The sequence below is a fragment of the Indicator indicator genome, chromosome 31 (genome assembly GCF_027791375.1).
Source record: "Indicator indicator isolate 239-I01 chromosome 31, UM_Iind_1.1, whole genome shotgun sequence".
In the NCBI taxonomy this organism is placed as follows: domain Eukaryota; kingdom Metazoa; phylum Chordata; class Aves; order Piciformes; family Indicatoridae; genus Indicator; species Indicator indicator.
This window is the reverse complement of record NC_072040.1, coordinates 2,527,171-2,541,460: the sequence shown is the minus strand read 5'-3', so window position 1 is coordinate 2,541,460 and position 14,290 is coordinate 2,527,171. Positions and strand designations below refer to the sequence as shown.

Sequence of the window (14,290 nt, the reverse complement as noted above, 5' to 3'; positions counted from 1 at the left end):
CATCACGAGACGATTTAAACTGTAGCTTTCTCCTGTAAGAACCTTCTCCACGGGGTTAAATTTTTTTTTTTTATTCTTTTTATTCCAAAAGGTACTCTTCACATTCAACAGCTGCCTTATTATTGCTGTGTCTCAAAGACAGAGACATTCACACTTATCATGAAGATTGTCAGAGAGAGAATGTGTGGTGTGGGGGTGTGTGTGTGTGTGCGCGTGGGTGAGCTCTTGGGCAGTCAAAATGAAGCTCCAGTACGATATGTGTGTGGTGAATTTCATCTTGACCTTCACAGCAAAGAAAGAAAAAAAGAAAAAAAAAAGAAAAAAAAAAGAAGAAAAAAAAATTAAATATATATAACTTCATCCTTCCTTTAAGCAGCACTTTCCTTCTATTAGTGCCACTCGGTTACAAATTGCTGCTTAAATTCATAATACCAATGGGTACCAAAAGAAAACAAAATAAAATAAACCAAACCAACCAACCAAAACAAAAAAGAAAAAGCAGAGCATTATGTCAATTTCCTTAAAAAGACATGATCACCTCTCAAATTTCATCTCTCCTAGGGATAATAAATAATGCACTGCACAATACTTAATGACCAAGATACCTTTTGACACATCTGTATAACATGACTTGAACATTTTCTTTTTTCTTTTTTTTCCTCTTTTTTTTTGTTTTGTTTTTTTCTTGGATTTTTTTTTTTTTTTTGCTACACTATGTTACAGAACAGCTTATAAAAACTAAGTATGGACATTTAACTGTGAGTGTAAACAGTAGGACTACCACTTGTCAAAAGTTTAAAACACTTTAACTGTAACTGGTACTGGGTTATTCATCATTTTCATTGTTTTCTATTTCTTCCCCCCCGTCAAGTGAGTCTAATTCTTCACCCTGTGCTATTTCATCTTCTAAAACGGAGGAATCTGCAGTTTTATCAAGGCTCTCCTCTGCATCGCTGCCTTCCAGAGTTTCTTCATCTTTGAAGGCAGTTCCTTCAGTTTTGTCAGTAGCCTTCTCTTCGTTGGAGCCCACTGCGTTCTGAAGTCCTGCTAGTGCTGGGAAACCGGGCAGAGTCAATCCTCCCAGTCCTGGAGGTAGAAACATAGATGGATAGAAGAGGCCAGGAGCCATGGTAGACAGCAGGAAAGGATTGAAGGCCAGAGGGTTTGTGGGCAATCCAGTGTTGGTGGTGGTGGTAGTGGTGGCAGTGGCGGTGGTCGCCGCAGTAGCAGCACTGACAGATCCATTCGCAGAGTCAGTAGCAGAAACAGTGTCTGTGCTTTTCTCGGAGTCTTTGTTCTCCTCTTCGTTCTCATTCTTCTTCTCTTCAGCTTTCGAGGCGCCGTCCTCAGCCTCTCCCTGGCTGGCAGCAGCAGTGGCATTTCCAGTAGTCGCCGCCATGGGGTTATTCAGCAATCCGCTCAGCCCAAACATGTTGGGCAGCCCTGCCATGCCTGGCAGCATCAGGGGCAGCATGGCAGCCGGGTTCTTAGCATCCCCCCCAGCAGCAGCAGCTGTCGCCAGCCCTGGCGGGAAGCCCATGAGGCCTGCAAGCTGGAGAGACTGCAGGTTCTGGAGGTTCTGGAGGCTGGTGAGGTCCATCCCAGCAAACAGACTGTTCATTAGCAGTGGGTTGATTCCCGAAGTTGATGCTACAGCAGCAGCTGCTGCAGCTGCTTTGGCAATTTCACTTTTTGGCCTTCTTCCTCTTCTGCTTGCTCCTTCCTCCCTCACGACAGGTCCAGTGAGAAGACGGTCAAACATGGACTCTGGAACAAAACCCTGAAAAGGAGACGTGCAGAAAAAAAAAAACAAGCAGCTTTAATGGCCATCAGCTTTGAGAGCTTTCAGCAGCTAACTGGTGCTGATGGAAGGAACAGAAGGGATTTGAGCAGGCTCCAGAAGCCGCTTGTTTTTCAGCCCTGGCACATCGTGACTAGCTAGCTACTCGAGCGAGCGGCAGCAGAACATGTAGGAACAACTGAAGAAAGCAGAGTCACAGATTTTTTTTTTACATTTACACACAACAGTAAAACAACACATGCTGGAACTCTGCAGCTCCGTTAAAACCACACTCTGATACACTGCAGTTAGGAGGCTATGCCTCTATACTTCGTGCTGAGCTTCAGCAGAGGAACGGTTTGTTAAAAGCCAAACTGTGCCCTTTATTTCCAAACAATCTGTAAAATAAAAGGCAGGAAACCCAATCCTTTGATGCTGCTTGTTACCAAGATGATGAAATTCTCTTATGAACATGACAAATAGTTTCCTAATAGTTCCTGATGTCTGAATATTTGTGTTTATTAAGGATTGTTTCTTGTAAGCAAAAATTAATTCAAGCCAAATGCTGAAGGTTACTGCAGCTGATTTTTCAAGTGTCCTCCATCCCCATTCTGCAGCAACCTCCTATCACCACCCACCCTGAGCTGCGTAACTCCCACCCAGACACTGGTTTCCTCAGCTCCAAAGCAGCTACAAGATAAAGACTTAATAATCAATTTACACAGCCTTCAACTTTCCTGTGCTGTAATCCACAGTGAAGCATGCAGTGAGTGTTTCACTTACAGACTGTTTAACAATGTCAGTCCAGTCTGGAGCAACAGCAAATTCAGGATTTTCTTCCAGCCATCTTGGCAAGTCCTTCATTGGAGGGGCCATAGCTCCACCCATCTAATGCAAGACACAAGGGTAATACTTAAAAAAAACCCAAACAACAACACAACAATATCCCAACAAAACCCCCAAACCAACTATTTCTATGGACATTTTCCATCTGTGCACCTTCATCTCTGAAGGATGGCAGTAAAGAGTTTCAGACTTTGAAAAATACATGGAAAGGAGCTAATGGTACTAGAACTGAGAAGATTATCTCAGGCAGTGCTAGCAATGAAATTCTTATCTGATATAAGGAAAAAAATATGCTATGTAGTTTCAAAGAGTAAGAGTTGTTTACTTGAGTGATTGATAGGAACATATCAGAAGAGGAAAGGAAAATTTAGAGCAACTGAGTGGTAAGTTCATTCATAGAATGGTTTGAGTTGGAAGGGACCTTAAAGATCATCTAGTTCCAACCTCCCTACCACGGGCAGGGACACCTCCCACTAGACCAGGTTGCTCAAGGCCTCATCCATGACCTCCCTGGGCAATCTGTTCCATCCTCACTGGAAAGAATTCCTTCCTAATCTCCAGTCTAAGCCTCCCCTCCTCAAGCTTCAGTCCACTCCCTCTCATCCTTACAAGCCCTTGTAAAACAGTTTTACATGTTGAACTTTTAGAAGAGGAAGCTTGAAGTAGAAAATCTGCTCTCCACACACAGAGACGTTGCTCAAGCCCTCCACTAGCTGACTTTGTTTTTACCTTCTTTCCATTCCGCTTATTTACAACCGGCACCCTTTCTTCCCCTGTCAAGGTGTTTATATCCAGTTTATTAGGGTTTCGACACCTGTGTCGCTTTTGTTTCGGCTTCTGAAACGGGGAAAACAGCACATCTGCACTCTTCTGGAAAGAAGAGAAAGGCAATGGCTTTTCAGTGTTTTGTTTTCTTGACAAGCATCACCAGTCATGGAACACCTTCTCACAACCATCTTAAGTTACAGTTACAAAATCCAGGACTGCGGCTAGTGTGAGGGAACTGATTTTGACATCTGTAGAACTCACTTCTGGATACTTACTGGTACATAACTTGGCATATCTACAGTGTAAGTGGGATGCAATTTAAGCCATTCAACTAGATCCTTGTTTTTAGGAGCATCCTCTCCCACCAGCCTGGTCCCATCCTCTAGATTGATTACAGGGATGCGAGTGTCTGGGTCCAGTTGACCAGGAGACGGAATGTTCCTTGCTGGTAGGGCTTCCATATCTTCTTCAAAAGCTTTGGTCACTTCTGCATCCTCCTGAAAACAGGAACATCTATATTAATTCTCACTTCAAGGACATGGTTACCTGGGAAAAAATATTTCAGGGACTGAAACTAAATGCTTGAGAAGATTTTGCATACCTAAGAGTTAGTGGGGTTTAAATATTCATACTATGTAAAATGATATTGCTGCATTAGGGAATTTTGTTCAGTTTAGCACAGGTGAAGATTAAAGAACACAGAGCTAAAGACAGAGCAGGTTTTGTACACTTCCAGTTAAACCCCCCCCAAGATCTTCCCTTTGGTAGACAATAAAATGACATCCTTAAGCCTCAAAATAAGCTTTTTGAAAGTATAAGCTACTTAAAGATCACCTACAATATATTAGATCACCTACAATATGTTAGAGCAAACATGATGTGAACAACACTTTGGTTCAAATAGAAGCACCAGCTCTAAACACAGAAGCTGCCTGGATAAAAGCCACACATGACTACGACAACACTTCAAACACATTCAGAAAGTACTAGACACAGGAGAACAAATATGAGACAAAAAGGTTGGTGTCTTACTACAGTCAATGATGTCCGTTTGTTGCTCATAAATAACAGATCAAGCCCTTCCACATTTTTCCTCCTTCCTCTCCTCCTCTTCATGGGCGGTTCTCCATCTATTAAAGAGCCATTTAGGAGATGCCTTGTGGGTGTGCGTGAAAGACCTGCTTGCAGCAGCTCCATTTGAGTTTTAAAGGCATCAGACACGGGTGTGGAGACATTAGGCAAGATAAACTTTGAAGTAACAGATGAAAAATTTGAGGTAGAACTTGTTGCCTCTCGTGAGGCCTTTGATAAATCTACAACCTTCTCTTGTCCATTTTCTGAGACCACCTGAGACTCACGTAACTGGGCAACCATTTCCATAAGATTTCTTCTCTTGGCAGCTCTCTCAGCCTCAATCTCAATCTTTCTTCGTCTCCTCCTCCTCTGACGTGGAACCGATAAATTGAGTGCATCTTCCTGGAGAAAAATGAGCGTTGCCAGCCATTAGCAAAGCTGAATGGAAAACAAAAGTCCAAACACACAGCTTGGAAAACAAAGCCTTCATTTTATACAAAGAAACCCTGGAAGTATTCAAAGCCAGCTTGGATGGGGCCTTGAGCACTGTGGTCTAGTAGGATTTGCCCATGAGAGAGGTTGGATCTATACGATCCCTCCCAACACAAACCATTCTAGGATCCTGTGATTTATTTTTCCTGTTTCATTTAAAGAAATGCTATTCTTTATTTGTTCTACTGTGCAAAAGTGCATGCAAGATACAAAGTTTTATGTGAGATAGAGCAAGACAAAAAAAGTTTTATGTGAGAAGGAGCAAGCTGAAGCCTTGCCTTAGATAACTGAGGAGAAGCGGAGATATCTTCACTGCCACTGACGCTGGCTTGAGCGACCATGGAGAGCTCTGCAAAGCTCCTTTTTTGTAGAGGGCTGTCCACAGCTGTTGAAGTATAGCCAGGTATGAGGCCCTGGAAATCAAACATCTGGCGCCTATTTACTGGCCACTTCCCTTTCAGCACTGCTTCACAGATGTTGTCTAATCGGTTGATCATTACTCGGTCCTGCATAAAGGCAAAGCACGTCATGAACCTGCGGTGTGGAAGGTGCCTCCTCAACTCCTAGTGAGGCTAACAGCGTGGCCCAGCTTCCACAGTGAGGAGGTACACCCCCACCCAGCTATTGCTGCAGGTCAGCATAAACTCCTCATCTTAGGAGAAGCCAATACATAGTTTTGTGGTATGAAACGTCACTAGAGTTAAAAAGCTGCTTTCTGGAGAAGAAAAAGAGGCTAAGGGGAGACCTTCTCGTTCTCTACAACTTCCTGAAAGGAGGTGGGAGGCAGGTGGGGGTCAGTCTCTTTCTCCCTAGTAATGAGTGACAGGACAAGAGGAAACAGCCTCAAACTGCCCCAGAGGGGTTAGGATGGACGTTATAATAAACTTCTTCACTGAAAGGGTTCTCAAACACAGGAATAGGGTCCTCAGGGAGGTGGTTGAATCCCCATCCCTGGAGGTGTTGAGAAAAGGCAGAGATGTGGTGCTGAGGGACATGGGTTAGCACCAGACTTGGTAGAGTTAGAGAATGGTTGTACTCTGTGATCTTAAAAATTCTGTGATTCTACATCGAGGGAGGAGCAAGATCAAGATTTTCTGTAGGACAACAAGTGACAAATTTAAGAGGAACTCACTGTTGTTCTACACTCAAAACTTCAGCAGTTTACAAAAATCAACAGTTAGGGAGGTAAAAAAACATCAGAATATCTGCAACCAGCATCTTAAAGCTGCAGGGCTGGAGATCCAAGAGGCTGGATCTGCCATTCTGTCCTAGGAAGTGGATCCTCATTAGCGTCACTATTAATAAAGTTCAACATTATGAAACGGGCACCAAGCTAGGGACAGCTAATGAATGTCAATTTTCATTCCACGCCCATTATCACTTCAAATTTCACTGAAGCGTGCACACTAAAAATCTCTAATTATGTTTATTAGTCCGCTTATGCTGAACCTACACAGAGCAAAGGGTTTGCTGTTTTACACTATGATTGGAGTCAGATTTTTTTTTTTTTTCCTTCAGTCCCCAATTCCATGCTGGAAGCAAAGAGGAGGAGAATCATCTAATTTTTTTCCATGACAGTATTTAAGCAATTCTCCACCAGCGTGCCTGAAGTAGAAGGAACTTCAGGAGGAGGAAGAGGAATACTGCTGGGTAGGAACAGGAGCATGGGTTAGCTTCCTGAATAGCAGAGCAGTGCAAAAGCCACTAGCAGATCTCAGCAGCTGCAACAGACTGCTTGCTTTCCCCAGGAATAAGCCTATTAAGAGCAAGGTCCCCCCTGCCCTGCCCCCCCATCCCAAACCAGATGGCCCTGTTATGGTGATTAGGAAGCTTAAGACTATTACTACTTTATTTCTCTCTCTCCCTCTCCTTACTGCAAAGGAGAGTATAAATTATGTATGGATTTCTTAGGAGGTTACGGTTCCCTGTTTTAAAAAAATAAAACATTTTCTATTAGACAATTTTCTGCATTGTTACCAAAATAAGACACAGCTTTACCCCATCTGAAACTGCTGCTTATGTTTGCAGGATACCTTAATACAATTACATCTGTCAACATTACATAATGGCTTAGATCATGTAGGTCACCAATAGCCTTCCCTGCAATCTCCTCACCCCAAAATACAAAGGTGATCTTACAAAACCTCCACTTCCAACGCTGCAGATTGCTCTGCAGACAAAAGCCATCATTCAAAACCATGACTTTACCTCCATCAACAGAGGTGTGAGAGGTGGGATTCTGCTGACACAGAGTTATGGAGCCTTTGAGGAACTCCAGTCTGTCAGTAGTTTGTTGTTTTACCAAAGGACAGCCCTTACAGTAGAGTAGAGCAATTCCTTTCATTTCCTCTGCTAATGTGTATGAAATTGAAGAACCAAATGCTAGCCCACAAACCATTCATACAAAACAAGCCTCTTGTCCTGTAGAAGCACAGAACCGCACAAAGCTGGCTGTTCTTTGCAGTCACATTTCCCTTCTTTTACCAAAAAACCACAGGTCACTGACCCCTAACCAACCTTAGGCCAGAAGGAGAAGGCAAAGGTTCTCTCGTGAAGCAGCTGAACCACAGAGGTATCCCCATCCTCCATGTAGAACCCATCGCGTGTTTCGTCCCTCGCGGTGCTCATGGAGGCGTTGCTTTCCTCATCAAAATTCTTACCCTGAGAAACTGCTCCTGCTGAATGACAACCATGACCAGGCATTAACTGCAGACCATCCCAGCCACCCAACACCAACCTAACGAGACAGGTTAAGACAACCAGGCTTGACACAATGCTTCTAACTCAGGCTTTTGTTCAGTAATTACTGCAGCAGGGCCTCAGCCTTCTGCATTTGGCACCGAGATCACGCCTGTTGGCTCAGAAAGCTACCCTGGAAATCATCCCCTGGGGGGGAATACCCCACTGCTGCTGGGTGGGTTTGATGAAAGCTTATCTAGCCACCTGATACATGGAAGGGCAGAGGAACTGCTATGTGTAGCCCATCCTGAGCTCCAGAACGGCTCAATGTGTGCCACTTACCAGCTGGCACAAGTGACAACAGCTGTGGGGCTCACGCTAAGCAGACAGAATTGATCTGACCAACACATTACCTTCAGGTTGGGAGGATTCTTCTGATTTATCATCATCATCCAGTTTCTCCTCTTCATCCTCTTCTGAACCTTTCTCAGAAATAGATTTTGGGTCTACGTCTGTGCTCACTTCTATATCCTTCAATTCACATTTAACAGAGCCAGGCTCAGCCTCAGCATCACAATCCTGTTTAGTGTCCTTGTCTGCAGTATCTGTCTCCTCTTTGATATCAGACTTTTCTTTGGCTGCTGCATTTTCAGACCCTTCAGTTTTAGACTCCATTTGTTCTGTGGTCTTTTCTTCTTGTACTGGTGTGGATGGGACAATAGGTGGTGTTTGACTGCAGCCAGCACCCAGGGGGTTTACAGAAGAGACAGGATTTGCAGCACCCGTCCCCCTGTTTTGAGCAAAGTTTTTGTGAGACTCGAGGAAAGAGAGTTCAGGATCGTTCAGAATGTGATAATCTGTCCTACTGACTCCATGTTTAGCAGCACCAATCAGCAAGTCTTTGTCATGTTTACCACACTCCCACCACTCTGGCAGGTCCAAGCTTGGTTGGCAAAGCTTTAGCCTCTCACCCAGCTGCGGGTGATGGAGAACCTGTTCCCGGATCTTCCGCAGCAGCTCTATGCGATATAAAGTCCTAGAAGCACGTTCCTCTGTGATGGGCTCGATCAGAGTGGAGAGATCAGGTGGTTCTGCAATGACAGCCATTAGATTGTGTTAGGTGGACACCCACTTCATTACACCTGGACAGGAGGTTTCAACAGTCTGTCTCACAAGGCTCATGTTGATTCCCCACACTCAGCTTGAACTTACCGTCGTCAGGTTTGACTGGCATCCGGCACACTCTCCTACACATGTTCACAAAGCCATTGAAATACTTCTCCAGGCTTTCATCAGACTTTTTGTCAAGCCTAGCAAAGGCTCTGAACTGATTCCAGTCAAACTGATGTTTCACAGGATCAAAAATAACTCCAAAAGTAGACACCACACGATAAAAATCAGCTTCTTCTCTTCTCGTCCACCTAAGCAAGAAAGAAGCAAGAAGTTAGGCCAATCGAATAAACCGGAGCCCAAACATGGTTTGGATGCCCCCAAGCTCCTTTAATTTACTCCCTCAAAAGAGAAGAGTGGTACTGGTGACATAAAAGTTCAAAGTGTTCTCCATAACCCCCTGAAAGGAGGTTGGAGTGAGGTGGGGGTTGGTCTCTTCACTCCAGTATCAGGTGATAGAAGCAGAGGAAATGGCCTGAAATTGTGCCAGGGGAGATTTAGGTTGGAGATTAGGAATATTTCTTTGCTGCAAGAGTGGTCAGGGATTGGAACAGGCTGCCAAGGGAGGTGGTGGAGTCACCACCCCTGGAGGTGCTCAAGAAACATGCAGACATGGCACTTGGGGCCATGGTTTGATGGCCGTGGTGGTGCTGGGTTGATGGTTGGGCTCGATGATCTTAGAGGGCTTTTCCAACCAAAACAATTCTGTGATTCTATGAAATCACATTTACAGAGAGATCCCCCTGAGAAACTCACTTCTGTCGTTTCTCAGTGATTATGGCTTCCCTTTCTGCCTCCAGTGCCCTCACTTCCTCCCGAGGCCGACGTCTCCTGCGGTCAGTCTTCATTAGTGCCTCTTGCCTCATTTGTTGCCTTTTATAGCTGCGCTGATAGGCAGTAATGAGGCGACGCAGCCGGGTAGTCAGGGTTGAAGTGTTGGGCCAGTAGAGTTGGCCTAACTCAGAGTTGCTTTCGCTGTGCTTGTCTGGAGAATAGAGAAGTGTTTGTGCACTGCAAACCCACCACTAACCACTGCAAAGTTTCTATGGCTCTAACTGAATCCCTGTTTTATCAGATAAGAACACACGCCTCATTAATATTGGTGCATAACAAATTAGCAGCAGGGTAACTACATTGGTAGGAGATAAAGAACAAAATCAAACCAACCAGCTCCAAGAGCACAAAAATGCTTGTGAAGCATTTAGAGATAACCATCAAGCATCATTATTTAATGTTGGGAATGCAAACAGATTACTGTAAGTACTTAAATTAATGCAATGCATCTTTAAATACATTGCTAAGAAGATGGTTCTGCCTCTGAGGAAACACCTACGCTGATGATTTTCCACTTTATTATTCTCCCTTAAACTTGGCAATTTTCCTCCATACTGAGGAAACAACAGATCTATAACTTTCCGAGATTGTCATGGTGAGAACCTCAATGGCAGCATTATGAAACATCCGGTCTTTATCATCACAGTTTCTAATGTAATTAGAAACCCAGAAAGCCATAATGTGGATTATTCAAAGGCAGTAAATAATTGTTTTGGAAGATGTGAAGCATGAAGAGAGATTTGGCAGGAAAAAGTTGACTGTGGTGTTTTCCCAAAGCACCACCTATCCCCTCCTCTGCTAACATAAACAGTCAACCTCTCAATGTCTTTGCTCTAGTCTCTGGTAACACAAACAGTCCACCTCTTACTTTATGTCTTTGCTATAGGTCTTACTTGGGTGTATTTCTATGGACTCCTCTTTGTCTTCTGGAGGCGAGTTTGCAAATTCCTTGGGGAGAAGACAGAAATTTCAGTTTTCAGTCTTGACCACATGTTATCATCTCAGGAGAAAAATATGTCAAACACAGCAGCAACCAAGCTTTGTAAGGTGTGTTTATCTGGTAGCTCTCAAACTTAAGGACTACAGCGTGGTAGCTCTCAAACTTAAGAACAGCACATTAAGACAAACATGGATGAGGCCTTGAGCAATCTGGTCTAGTGGAAGGTGTCCCTGTCAATGGCAGGGAGGTTGGAACTAGATGATCTTCAAGGTTCCCTCCAACCCAAGCCATTCTATGGACCTATGGATCAGCTACAATTATGTATTTGTAATTACATAAAAATGGGAATTCTTAAATCCGTTTCATCCTTGAAGGGAGTTCCGGTTGCCTTATATTCTGGACCCAAAACCATTCTATGGATCAGCTATAATTATATATCTGTAATTATATAAAGATGGGAGTTCTTACATCAATTTCATCCTTGAAGGGAGTTCTGGTTGGCTTATATTCCGGATCTTCGTCCTCTCTGTCAAAGTCACCACTATAAAATATTTAAAAGAAATATTTTGGGTTTGAGAGGCAGCTGATTTTCTGGACAAAAGCAAAAGAAAAAAAGCCACAGAAGCCATCAGCATGGTGCACTGAAGTCACACATTGCTATTTCATGCTCGACTGTGGAAACAATTCTATGTACTTTTTACATCATATGATCACTTCAGCTCCTCAGGCGAGATGTAAGCAAAAGCTGACATTTGAACTGCTGCCAACGTATACAACGCTGATAAAGTTTATTAATTTTTTTCATGTCCTCCTTACCCATCGCCACCATCTGCTAACATGTCTGTCCCTCTCTGCTCCGCGGCGATGGCCTTCGCGTCAGGCATGCCAACCCGTTCCAGAAAGCACAGCGCGGGGTCAGCTCGCATGGAGTTGTACTTCTCATAACCTGCGTGCAGGGAAACAGACAAAGCCTTCTTAGAAGCTATGACCTGCTATAAATGGAAGGGGTTTAGGCAGTAAAAGTGCAATTTTCTGGATTCATTTATTTATTTTTCAATAAAACAAAGGAGCTGCCAACTGTGCTAGAAACAAGCATCACTTTCCTGTAAGGCAGCTTTTCATTTCCTATAAGGACAGGCTGAGAGAGTGAGACCTTAAAGCTGCATTTCCACATCTGAAGGGGACGTCAAGGTAGGCTGGAGAGGGACTGTTCAGAAGGGCTTGTAGTGATAGGACAAGGGGCAATGGTTTGAAACTGGAGCACGGGAGATTTAGGTTGGACATCAGAAGGAAGTGAAGGTGGTGAAATACTGGAACAGAGTGCCCAGGGAGGTGGTTGAGGCCCCATCCCTGGAGACATTCAAGATCAGACTTGATGCGGCCCTGGGCAGCCTGATCTAGTTGGAGGTGTCCCTGCTGAGTGCAGGGGATTGGACAAGCTGACCTTTGAGGGTCCCTTCCAACCTGATGCAATCTGTAAAGCTGTAAATCCCATCAGCACAGAAACATTTTCACATCAATAACATGAACAAACCCTAGATGCTGCAGAAAGCAATTGAACGTCTTTATAAGGTGAGGCAACAATCCTCCGCAAGTGACAAAACTTCTTCCAGTTTCCTTCATGCCTCCAACATTCCACTCTTCCTACTAGAAAGGTGCAGACGCAAATGGAAGCACAGATACCCAGAGAGGTTTTCTCTAGCTGCAGCCCTGCTGGAACCCTCAGCAGAAGCTGCAAACCCGCTGCATGCATGGGCTGTATGTAAGGCCAACGAACCTGTCTCATTAGGTTTGGGATGATGCATGTCAGTAAGATGACACTGTTCCCTCTATGGTTTTCAAACTGCTGTTTGCTTTTTTACTGCCCAACTTGACTAGATGGAAAATGGCAGATCCCAACAGTGCACTGCAGGAAAATGATTTTTAGACTAGACTTGCCTCAGCTGAGCCCACAAAACAGAGCTGCTGTACATAGGCAGAACAGCACAATTCAATTAGGATTTGTACTACAACACACTGCTCCTAACTGCTGTAGAGCCTCAAGCCAAACTGTAATCATGAAAGGTTTTATAAGCCATCATTCTCCCCTTTAGTCAGGCTGGGCTGCTGAGAATACCTCTGCGACCTCCAGAGAATTGGGATTATAATCAGGAATCGCTCACTGTATATATCATGCCAGCTCTGCATCCCCAGCCTTTCAAAGTTAACAAGGCTGCATCCCACTCAAGGGAGCCGGGAGTTCTCAACACTGACATTTGTGAAATATTGCTTGGAACAAAGCCCAGGAGGCACTTGTACAGATTAATAGCAGAGGTTAAGCCCACCGTCCACTTTGACACTGGTTGGCAGAGTTAGCAAGTGAAGCAGTGCTGGAAGCAAAGTTTATGGAGATCTATCTTACTATTTGGCTATTATTTAAACAAATATGGTTTTGTTTTATTTACAGCCAAGAAAGTAATGTTTTCTTCTCAAATGTTCTGCAAACATTTAAAAACAGCATCTGATATTTACAGCTCATATTAGGTTTTTAATGCAGGCAAGAGAAAAGAGAGAGAAAAAAAAAAAAAAGGGAGATACAAGCCAACAGTTCTTTGGAACAATACTTGTTAATATTATGACTGAACAGTCCTACACACAGAAAGCTCCACAACTGAGTTTTGTTCGGAGTGAGACATCACTTACCATGTTTGAATACTCCAATTAAAAGGGATTTATCCGCCTCCTTATCCCACCAGTCTGCAGGAACTTCGGCATGGAATGGCTCAGGTATCCATACATCTACTTCACTGTGAAGACAGCATTATTTACATTCTCACAGGTATTAGTAGACCAAAAAAACCAACCAAACAAACAAAAAAAAAAAACAACAACAAAAAACATACAATCCCAAAGGTGGTTCACAGTGTTTGGTAAGTAAGAATTTTGAGGGCGAAAAAACAAAAACAAAAGACCAAGAACAAAAAAACCAAACCAAACCAAACCAAACAAAGCACAAAACCAAAACCCAACAAAGACATTTTAAAATCTGGAAAACATTAAATTGCTTGGTTAAAAAAAAAAAAAATATATATATATATATATATATATAATTAAGACAAAAAAATCCAACCAAATCCCCCCAAAACATCCCAGAAAACCCCCTCAACATTAGGCTGTTCTGGGAGGAGAATGACAAAGGTTATCCAAATATGATTCATTTAAGGTCCCAGGATATATTTTTTTTTAATTGAGACAGAATAATCATTTAGCATTAGCAGAGCTGAAAATCCACTGCTGTCACTTCCCACATCATTCCCTCCCCCAAGAAAATTACCCACGTTGCTTGATAAAATAATGAGGCTGCTCAAGCCCAGACATTAAAGAGATAAAGTGTGACAACCTTTAAATGCTACCTTATTACAGTACCTGTGCTTTATAAAAGCCAGCCTCACAAAGCAAAACAAAAAAAATAAATAAACCTGCACTTGCACTAACCTTGAGTCAGCACCCTCTAAGATCTTGTCTGCTTGGTCCCCTATAACTTCTTGTCGTAGATAGTAGAGCATGCGGACACGCAGCAGGACCCTGGAGAGGAAGGCAGAGGGGGGAAAAAGTTCTTAACTTCAGGACTGTTTGCCAACAGTGGCTTTTGGCAGCTGCTGCTGTTCATCCATCATCCTGCCAAGGCTGATTAGCCATGCTGTATGGTAGGCTTGAAGCGTGACAGA

At 43.5% G+C, this 14,290-nt stretch overlaps 1 protein-coding gene across 2 annotated transcripts in view; it reads right to left on the bottom strand.

The window, feature by feature from the left end:
• Positions 1-826: 826 nt before the first annotated feature.
• The window catches only part of CHD7 (chromodomain helicase DNA binding protein 7), an 80,377-nt gene continuing 66,913 nt past the window's right edge, over positions 827-14,290 (bottom strand). Inside the window, exons 23-38 of one of the 2 annotated variants that reach the window (XM_054394778.1) lie at positions 14,058-14,147; positions 13,266-13,369; positions 11,400-11,529; positions 11,052-11,124; positions 10,537-10,591; positions 9,977-9,979; positions 9,566-9,794; positions 8,852-9,060; positions 8,053-8,730; positions 7,478-7,638; positions 5,239-5,466; positions 4,427-4,870; positions 3,670-3,891; positions 3,356-3,496; positions 2,564-2,668; positions 827-1,780 (exon numbers count right to left, since the gene is read on the bottom strand). In XM_054394778.1, the coding sequence (XP_054250753.1) occupies positions 827-1,780; positions 2,564-2,668; positions 3,356-3,496; positions 3,670-3,891; positions 4,427-4,870; positions 5,239-5,466; positions 7,478-7,638; positions 8,053-8,730; positions 8,852-9,060; positions 9,566-9,794; positions 9,977-9,979; positions 10,537-10,591; positions 11,052-11,124; positions 11,400-11,529; positions 13,266-13,369; positions 14,058-14,147 (3,826 nt within the window). The remainder of the gene's footprint in view (positions 1,781-2,563; positions 2,669-3,355; positions 3,497-3,669; positions 3,892-4,426; positions 4,871-5,238; positions 5,467-7,477; positions 7,639-8,052; positions 8,731-8,851; positions 9,061-9,565; positions 9,795-9,976; positions 9,980-10,536; positions 10,592-11,051; positions 11,125-11,399; positions 11,530-13,265; positions 13,370-14,057; positions 14,148-14,290) is intronic. The other variant, XM_054394779.1, reaches the window with a different exon arrangement.